This window comes from Marmota flaviventris, chromosome 10 (assembly GCF_047511675.1).
Source record: "Marmota flaviventris isolate mMarFla1 chromosome 10, mMarFla1.hap1, whole genome shotgun sequence".
Classification (NCBI taxonomy): Eukaryota; Metazoa; Chordata; class Mammalia; order Rodentia; family Sciuridae; genus Marmota; species Marmota flaviventris.
The window spans coordinates 1275194-1285226 of NC_092507.1; the positions used below are offsets into that span (position 1 = coordinate 1275194).

The following is a 10033-nucleotide window of genomic DNA, read 5'->3' on the forward strand; positions in this document are numbered from 1 at the left end:
TGATGAGGAAACAAAGTAGGAATGAATACAGGAACTGCAATCCGTTATCCTCTATGGTTCAGCTCTGAAAACACACCATAAAAAGTGGTGAATGAGCTGGGCGCTGTGGTGCACGCCTGTAATCCCAGAGCTCGGGAGGCCAAGACAGGAGGATCGCAAGTCCAAAGCCAGCCTCAGCAACTTAGCAAGGTCCTAAGCAACTCAGTGAGACGCTGTCTCTAAATGAAATACAAAATAAGGCTGGTGATGTGGCTCAGTGGTTGGGTGCCCCTGAGTTCTATCCCTGGCACCCCCCACCCCCCAAAAAAGTGGTAAATGCTGAGTGTGGGTTTAATGGGAAGCCATAGTTATGCCTGTGTTGGGAAGTGGAGATCTGGGTGCCTTCCAACAAGATGTCAGGAGCAATATTGATGGGCCAATGGCAGAATCTGACATTTGAGGATTGCACCTGACCTCCAACCGCACGACGGACAGTTTTCTAATTGTCACTGGTGTATGAAGTCATAAACCCTCCAGCGAGGCTCCCATGCCAGTGCTCCTAACGTGCGTTCACAGTAGGAAACCGAGGCACAGAGTTATGGAAACCACCCGAGCACATGCATCTGGATTTGGAGAGTGGGGTGGCCAGCGGGGCTGTCCACTTGAAGTCTGGGTGTTAGCCACAGCCACATGGTGCCCACTCACGGTCTACACCATGTAGCAAAGGGCCGAGGGTGGACAGTGAGCTCCAGATGCATGAGGAGGCGCCCTGGTCCAGGGGCTGACGCTGTTTCTGTACAGGCCAGAGATTCTGTGGCCATGCATGGTCACCACCTCTCTACTCACATTGCCGGCCAGCAGAGAGCAGCCACAGGCCATGCTGTGTGAGTGGGTGCTGTTGTGTCCAACAGACCTGTATCTACAAAAGCAGGCCGGGGGCCGTGGCACTAGGGGAAGAGCAGGACTGCTTCTGTGGAGCAGAATCCAGGATGGTCAGGGGTTGGGGCACAGGACTGTCATGTGACTTTGTTATAAAAAGGTTTATTTGTGACCTTCAATAGCCAATAATTAAATGAACGAATCGAAGATAACCATCCAAAGGACAGAAATATAAAAGTTCCGAGTTGAGGGAACATGGAGTGAATGGTGATAGAGCAATCCAGAAGAAGGTGGGAGAAGAGCAAAGCCAGGCAGGAGAACACCCCCGAGAGGGGGCGCTGTGGTGCTGACTGGGAACCGCAGACAGGGGGCGCTGTGGTGCTGAGTGTGAACGCAGACACCGAGAAGACAAAGACCAAACCCACCACCCACCGCTGCGCCAGGGGCACCTGGGAGGCAAAGCCCATGAAGTTTCAAGGGAAAAGAATGGAAAGGATAGACCAAGCGATTCCACTGAGCAATTCCACTGAGCACTGCGTGTTCACAAGGCAGGAGGACGGAGACTCAGGGTATTCGTGGAAGATAGAGGATTCTCTGTGTATATCTAGAAGTGAAACCGGCCTCATACTTATAAAGCCAAGCTTTCGTTTTATCTAAGTATGTGCCCATGTGATAGTACAGCCCTAAACATCTAAGATGGATAAACGGATACAAGAAACTGACACCACTGTTTGCGTACACACGCGTGCGCGCGCACACACACGCACACCCCTCGATAACTGAAGATCAAGAGAATGAAGAAGACAAGGCCTGCAGGAGTTGCGGACCTCGCGGCCACGGAGGAGCACTTCCGGCAGCATCAGGGCTGCGTGTCCCACCAGGTCACCTGCACTGTGGGGACGGAGCCAGAGTCAGCCCTCCGGCCAGCCCCAGCAAGCACCAGAGAACCTCACCAAGAACAGCTCGAACCGGGGCTTCTGGCAACAGCACAAGTAAGCCAGAAACCGGCAATAATTTAAATCTAGAAATTAAAGAAGTAAATCTAAATCACTCACACATCAAGAGAGAACATGGAAATGAGAAAGCACACTTGGAAACGAACAATGAGCAGGCTGCATGTAGAAGCTCCTGCCCCCTCATCTCGGGGACTGAGGCCAAGGTTAGCCTGGGTCATTCCTGGGGGGTCACAGCCGAGGAGCCCCAGGCTGCAGGCCCCGGAGGGCCAGGGAGAGCCCAATTGTCCAAGAGCTCAGTATGCAGGAGGGGAGGGAGAGGTAGGCAAGAAATGGGGCAGAGGTGTGAAGGCAGGAGGAGGCAGAGACCTCACCCAGGACCCACACACTGCAAGGGGGAGTGAGGGCCTCTTCTCTTGCAGGGTGGGCTCCCGCAGAGGCAGGAGCGGGGCCCCTTGCACGCTGAAGCTGGGTTCCCTGTTCCCTGTAAGCCTCAAAGCCAGGTGTTTTGAGAGCCCTGAACAAAGGTGAGCTTCCTGGACCCTCCAGGTGAGCTTCCTGCCCCTGGAGCTGGAAGGGCCCCTCTGACCCTGCAGGAGGCCCTGGGGGGCCAGAGACCACAGTGACTGCTGGGCAGCTGCCCCACTCCACAAGGCTCCTGCAGGCAGCCTGGCCTGTGGATGCCCACCCTGTCCTCGGGCAGCACCCACTTCTGTTCTGCAGGAACAGCTGCCAACAATGGATGGGTGGCTCCTGAGGGACATTGAGTGACATGGCCACAATGCTCTGTTCCTAGAACCAGGCCAGGCAAGCCCTTCACCTGCATGTCCGTGTCCTGTGCCCGCCCACAGCAGGACAGCAGTCAGCGCTGGTGTGTGAGCTCCACCGGCCATGTGCGCAGGAACCCGAGGCTCAGGGAGGATGGGGGCTGGCCAGGGGCCGGGTGGCAGCTCACGTTGACCAGGGCTGCCCGGTGCCTGGGCGTTCACCCCACTCCACCTGAAGAGGAGCATTCTGGTTCCTCCACGTGGGTCTTTGTGGGGGAGAGCAAAGGAGAAGGGGCACCAGGGCAGCCCAGGGTCCCTGAGGGCAGTCCTGGCCACACCTCCATCTCCGTGGGTACCCAGAATGGCCCCTCCCACCGTCTTGCAATTAGCAGACTCTGTCTCAGAAGCCACTGGGCCCCAGGGACTACAGCTGGGGCCTCTGGCAGGGCAGGGGTGGATGCTGGCACCTTCACCTGAACTGCATGGCACTGAGGAAGGCGGCCAGGTGAGCAGAGCCTCGCAGGGGTGGGACCCAGCTCAGGAGCCCGGGCTCCTCCTGCTGGGCTGGCCGGGAACTGCAGCTGTGCTCTGAGGGCTGCTCGGCCAAGGCCTGGGAGGGGGTCTGCGGGATGGGGCAGGGGCCTGCCTTTGGCATCCAGAAGTCCTGCAGAGGCAGAGGGGGCGGAGGCAGAGCCCGCAGAGCCTGGAGGAGCAGCTGTGACGCAGAGCTTTCTGAAAGGGGCTACTGGCTCCCCACAGGGCAGCATCCCCCTGGGACCCTCTCTGTTGCCGGCGGTAGGACTCTGAGGGCCTCTGGGACCTGGGCCGCCCCTCAGGCCCCACTGGGGGCAAGCAGGCCTGTGGGGCGGGGTGGGTGGTGGGGTGCAGCGTCCTCACTCACCTCTGCTGTAGAGGATGCCCAGGACCACCAGGGCTGCTGTCACCAGCAGCAGCAGCGCCCACTCTAGGAAGCCTCTGCGCTTCTGCGCGGGTGGGCTGGCTCTCTCCATCCCCACTGGGCTTTCCGACTTCCCCATCAGCAAAGTTCTGGACGGGAGAGCGCACAGCTGAGCACCCCCGGCCAAGGGCAGGTAGAGGTGGCCAAGGGCAGCTCCAAAGCCCTGTCCTCTGCTGGCTGGGGGAGGGTCAGTTCCTGTTTCTGGGTCTCTGGGCTCTTGCACTAGCCAAAGACTGCAGCCTCGGAGTGCCCAGGGTAGGGGGCACCTGTGGTAGGGAAGGTCCCACCAGCTGGCCATGGTGGCAGCTTCCTCTCAAGGTCAGCTTCTCTCTGGGCCCCTCTGGCGGGCAGGGGCTGGACCCTTGCTGTTCACAGCTTGGGATCTGCACTCCAGACTGGGGGCTCAGCTCCTGCATTCTTGAGGGGCCTCTGCCACAGAGCCTGCGGGGCTGTTTGTGCTCGGGGCACCCTGGTACTCCGATCCTGGGTGCTGGGTCAGGGAGGTGGCTCTCACCACTGGGCTTTCCGTCCATGTTTCCTGTTGGAGCCCAGGAGCATGAGGAGAGGACATAAATGATCAGCACCAGTGGTGACCACACAGGCCAGGGAAGGACCAGCAGGGCCAGACAGCCTTGAAGCCCAGCCCCAGCAGCCCCCTGGCTGGGTGCCACTCTGGTCGTGTCCCCCATCTCGTCAGTACAGAGGGCACACCTTCTTGAGCCAGGCAGATAGCGGGCAGCAGTGAGGACAGACAGAACTGGGGACAGGTTGCTGCTGTGGGCAGGACAGAGGGCTGGCAAGCAGGGACAGGGACAGTACTCTGAGGGCTTCCAGGTCTGTCTGTGCTCCTGTGGGCATGTGTGTGTGTGCAGGTGTGAGTGCACGTGTGTGTTTGCATGGCTGTGCCTGGGTGTGAGTGGGGAGTGGGGGTGAGCGCATCCCTGGCTGCCCCTGCTGGGGTCCCTGGGAGCAGTGGCTGCCTTCCTGTGCTTCAGGCCACAGCCGTTAAGTAGGACCACACCCCACGTGCTGGTGCCCCAGCCTGACCCCACAGGAAGGCGGGGGCCTTCGGGACAGATGAGGAAGATGTGCCCAGTCGTGGGAGCCAGTGAGACTGACCAGGGCTTGGGTTCAGCATTCTCACTCAGGACACTCATGGGCTGTGCCCGAGTCCCCGTCCTGACTCACTGGGGGGCTCACATGTGTCCTACCTGAGCATCACCTGCTGAATGGCCCAACGGGGGGTGGCCTAGAAATGCAGGTCAGTCCCCAGGAGGGCTGCACGGCCAGCTTATCTGGCACCCCTCAGTCTCCTGGCTCTGGGTTCCACCTGAGCCTCCCCCGATCCACAGGGGTCCCAAATCCAGGGCTGCCTGGCGCCTCCCCTGGGCTGAACCGGAACCTTGGTGCTGATGTGCCCCATGCCCTCTGGAGTTCCTCTGAGGTCTCTGCTGCCTCCAAACCAGCCTGTCCTCTGCTGCGGAAGCCACACGGTGCCCTGCCCAGCCCCATCCTGGCCTCCGTCCTGCAGTCTGACCTGCTCTCACTCCCACCACACATGGCCTGCTCCAGGCCCTCCACTGCACATGGGGGGGCACGGGGCCTCTGGCAAGGCTGTCTGTCTGTGCCAGAGGGGCCGCTGCCCAGGTGGAGCCCTACAGGAAGTGCCCGCCTGTCCTGCATGAACTGGGCTGGCACAGGGAGGGGCCTTCAAGGTGCTGCCCAGGAAGCCAGCCACAGGGGCACACGCACAGCACCTCACCTTTCTACTCGGAGTGACACAGGGACACCCAGGGCTGGGGTGAGTCAGGCCAAGCAGGTGGGCTCAGGTGGAGGAAGGCAGGTCAGGTGGGGCCACGTTGGGAGGTCACACTGAGCAACTTCCTGGGGTCCTTTGTGATGCAGGGTGGCCCCTGAAGCAGTTCCGAGGTGGGGAGTTCCAGGGGGTCTGGGGTGGGGGAGGGGCCAATGCAGCCCGGGCTGCTGGGTCCCTTGCTGAGGGGCATGGCTGCCCAGGGCCTCTGGCTCCTCTGGCCCTGGCCTCCCAAGTCCCTCTCTTTCCTCGCTCCCATCTCTTGACCCTTCAGTCCACTGAGTTGTTTGGCAGGAAGGCCAGGCCCTCTGCCCTCTCCTCCTGCCTGTGCCAAAGATGCTGGCCAGGGTTTCTGTCCCCAGCGGCTGGTGAGGGCTTTGCAGCCACCTCCCCGGTGTCCTTTCCCTTCAGTCTCTAACAGGGTGGTGGGTTCTGACTGCCCGCTGGGGACTGTCAGGTTCAGATCCAACCCAGGGTCAAGGAGGCCCTCCCTGGGCCAGAGGGCTTCAAAACAGGCCTGTGGCGGTCTTTCACGGCTTCAAAGCATGGACCAGGGACCCAGCTCTGCTTGTTGATGGGGCGGGGGGGGGGGGTCTCTGAGCACAGAGGCCCCAGTGGGGACCCAGGCTTTCCCTTCTCCAGGCCCCCACTGGTGACCAGCTTCCATTTCAGAATCCCATGAGCCCTTGGCCTCTGTAAGGGCCAGGTCACATAGCCAGGGTCCTGAGCAGACAGTCCCTCAAGGCTACGCTTTACCAGAATGCCCACGCTGGGTGCAGTTGGAGCTTCCGGTTCACATTCAGATGGCCCTTGAGAGCCATGCGCTGGGAGGAGGGCCACCTCCAGCTGCAGACTGGGCTGGGTTCAGACCCCACCCCCACCTCCCTGACGCTCGGGAGGGGCTCCAACTCAGCTCCCTGGCTGTCTCTGAAGCCCCCTGCCCCAGGCAGAAACCAGCCCAGAGTCAGGAGCTGCAGTCAGCCTTGCGGCCACCTGGTCTGCTGGCCTAGATGGGAACAGGTCACGGTCAGCCTAGTGGGGGACTGGGAAGGGCCAGGATCTATCCAGGCTGGCTGGACCCCCTCCCAGATGCAACCACCTTGGGGTACCAGCGTCCTGTGGAGACGGTCCCCACACCCTGACAATAGCAGGCCCTTTTGGAAGGCCATGGAGCCTCTCGTCCCCAAGCTGAAGAACCTCAGAGGACGAGAAAGGCTGCGTCCCCCCTCTCAGCACGGCCTCCCGGGCCCCCAGGGCGGGCTCTGCACACTCCCTTCCTCACGCCCAGGCTGGTCACCACAGTCTACTCAGGGCAGCCCTTGCCCCTTGCCGGAGGCCACCTGGAGACCTGGGGCTCAAAGGCCCAATCATCTCTGGGGGTGCCCTGGTTCCTGGTTCTCCCCAGACTGGAGGTGCTCACGAGGCCCCGTCCTATCTGGGCACCTGGTAGCCAGGAGAAGCTGGCTACCACAAGCCAAGGGGCTGCAGATCAGCCCCAGCGGGGAGCCTCCATTTGAACCCGGATGCCAGGAGGTCCTGCCAGAGCACGCCACCCCCAGCCGCACAGCCCTGCAGGATGGGGCCCAACCCTTTCTCTTAGAGGAGGTCAGGGCAAAGCAGGGACCCTCTGCAGAGGTGCCGCCCCTCCCCACTTTAGTCCTGGGACCAGCCCATGTCTAGAGAATAGGCCTTTCCACCGCTGTGGGGGCCACCTTGGCCCCACCCTCCTGGTCTCCGGGTTCTTAGACGGGCAGGTCCTGTACCCTGGCACAGCCCAGCTTCCACAGGCGTGTCCTTTGGGTCTCGGCACTCAGGGTGCTGGGATAGGATCCTTGGTGGTCTTGCACTGCCTGGGGTCCCCCTCATGGAACCACTGGCCCAGCCTCCATAGCCAGGGTCTCAGGCCATGTCCTGTGAGAAGGGGCTTGTGAGTGTGTCATAGGTGCAGGAGAGAACGTGTGTCCGGCGCCAGACACAAGGTGTGGTCCAGCCTACCTGAGAGGGGCCCGGCCACCTGAGCAGGAGTGGGGGCCATGGCTGCCGTGTTTGAGTGGCAGGCTCCGTCTCTCAATTTGGCCGTCACTCCTTCCTTGATCCCCAGTGTTTATTTCCCCCAGTCACGAGGCCAAGGACCACAGCCACCCAACAGCCCTTCACAGTGAGTCGCTGCTACTGGAGCCACCAACGCTTTCCACCTCCCCGTGGCTCTGCTGATCCAAACACTGGTGCCAGAGTGGCCCTGAGGCACCTCCAGGAAGGTGACTTTGACCTGCTGACCTGGGGCCCTCCAGAATGGGGTGGTGTTGGCCCGCTGACCAGGGGCCCTCCAGGATGGTGGCATTGGCCTGCTGACCCAGGGCCCTCCAGGATGGTGGCATTGACCTGCTGACCCAGGGCCCTCCAGGATGGGGTGGCGTTGGCCTGCTGACCTGGGGCCCTCCAGGATGGGGTGACATTGGCCTGCTGACCTGGGGCCCTCCAGGATGGGTGGTGTTGACCTGCTGACCCGGGGATCTCCAGGATGGTGGCGTCATCCTGCTGTCCAGGGCCCTCCAGGATGGGGTGGCGTTAGCCTGCTGACCCGGGGATCTCCAGGATGGGGTGGTGTTGGCCTGCTGTCCCAGGGCCCTCCAGGATGGGGTGGCGTTGGCCTGCTGACCCGGGGATCTCCAGGATGGGGTGGTGTTGGCCTGCTGTCCCAGGGCCCTCCAGGATGGTGGCGTCATCCTGCTGTCCAAGGCCCTCCAGGATGGGGTGGTGTTGGCCTGCTGACCCAGGGCCCTCCAGGAGGGGTGGTGTCGACCTGCTGTCCCAGGGCCCTCAGGTCTGGTGGCATTAGCCTGCCGCCCCGGGGCCTGACTGCAGGGTGAGCTCCTTGCAGTGGGAATTGGGAGCCAGGAGGGCGGTGCTGGGGCTTCTCACAGCTGGAGCTGTCACCGTGTTGGTTGTGAAGCGCCAGCCGGGTCAGGGCCTGGGAGCCCAGCACCGCTGCACTGGCTGGTGGCAGCGATGGTGACTGCACTGGCTAATGGCAGCGATGGTGACTGCACTGGCTGAGGGGTCCCCTGGGCTCTGCCTAGTCCTTCACCACCACCCGGCAGCTCAGGACCCACACGAGGGTCAGGCCATGGCACCCCCCTGGGTGTGTGCAAAGAACCATGGTGGGCCCAGGAGGAAAAGGCTCAGTACCCAGGGACTCGCCAGACTCCAGGGCTCACACTGAGACCTGGGGACGAAGGGCAGCGGGCCACCTGGACGCACCAGCTTTGCTGAGTGGGTGTCCTCACAGGGATTCCAAGTCGTCTGCACCAGCTGTGGTCACTGGTGGGGGTGAAACCTGGACTCCCTGGGGGTCTAGAGTCAGTGATGTGCGAGGGCAGAAGTCCCGAGTAGAGGAAGAGCTGACCTGGGCGGCTCTGGGAGGGCACATTCAGGCCTGTCTCAGCCTCCAGCTGAGCAGTGAGGGGCCGGGGACCTGGGAGACAGGTCAGGGGTCGCCGGGGAGGAGGGTGGACTTGACATGCTGGAGAAGCCCCCAGGCAGCAGGCCCAGACCTGGGGGACACAGGCTGGCTTCCTGGTCCTCAGCCCAAGTCTCAGATTGGCTGTGGGCTGCTCAGGCCTGGAGCAGCCCCCTCCCCGCGTAAAGCCTGGGCTGGGGCCCCACAGGGACCAAGACTCGGCCTAGTCCTCAGGGGCCAGCAGCCTGCTCTCAGGGTGGAGGTGGGTAGAGGAGCGGGGGTGTCTCAGCATGTTCAGGCCAGCATGAGAAACAGCCTACCGCTGAGCGACTGGTGAAACGTGTTTCTCACAGCTCTGGAGGTGGGAGTCCAAGGTCAAGGTGCCAGCAGATTCAGGGGAGGACCTGGCTCACAGAGTTGCCTTCCCACTGGCCTCATGTGGGAAGGGGTGGGGGCCTTCAGGCTGTGTTTGTTTGAATGAGGGCATCAGTCCATTCCCCAGGGCCCTGTTCCCAGCACCTCACCACCTCCCCCAGGACCCACCTCCTGGCGCCATCCCAGTGGGGCTTAGGGTCTCAGCTTATGAACTCTGGGGACACTCAGGCCATACCAAGGTGCCAGGCAAGCAAGACGGACTGAGACCCCTGTGAGGTGAACCGGGGCCTGTAGGGGCTACGCCTGCGGGGCTGGGGGACAGCAGGAGTGGGCTGCAGGGGTCCCCCTGGATTTAGGTACATGCACACTCCGTGGAGATGTCCTCAATGAACAGATGGGGCAGGAGGCCCCAGGTCGGGAGGGCAGTGGGAGCAGAGGTACCTGCTGCCACCCCTGGGGCTTCCAGAACTCCTGAGCCTGGCCCACCCCAGCTGGGGATGCAAATATTTGTTGAGCCAGTGAGTGGACAGATGGACAGACCGACCGATGGCTGGGGATGGCTGGGCAGGGAGCGACACAGTGGGAAACCCTGGAAAATCAGGAAGGAAGTGAAGGTGGAGCAGGGAGACCTGCAGATCCCAAGCGGAGGACCAGACCTGAGGTCGGTGGAGGCCAGAGCCCCAGCTGTTTGCCAAGGGACCCGAGCTCGGTGGGAGGCTGCCACCTCCGTGAAGATGGGAGGCACCTGAGGGCCGGGCAGGTGGCAGGGCACCGGTCCAGGCAGCTGGGGACGCTCCCAGTGAGAAAGGCAGGTGCCCAGGGAGGGGGCCTGGGAGAGGGCAGCGCTGG

General features: G+C 62.1%; 1 protein-coding gene across 1 annotated transcript in view; it reads right to left on the reverse strand.

Moving 5' to 3' along the window:
• The window catches only part of Mmel1 (membrane metalloendopeptidase like 1), a 28569-nt gene extending 24954 nt beyond the window's left edge, over nt 1-3615 (reverse strand). The window contains exon 1 of the mRNA XM_027947415.2: nt 3480-3615. Within this exon, the coding sequence (XP_027803216.2) occupies nt 3480-3615 (136 nt within the window). The remainder of the gene's footprint in view (nt 1-3479) is intronic.
• Between the last annotated feature and the right edge of the window lie 6418 nt (nt 3616-10033).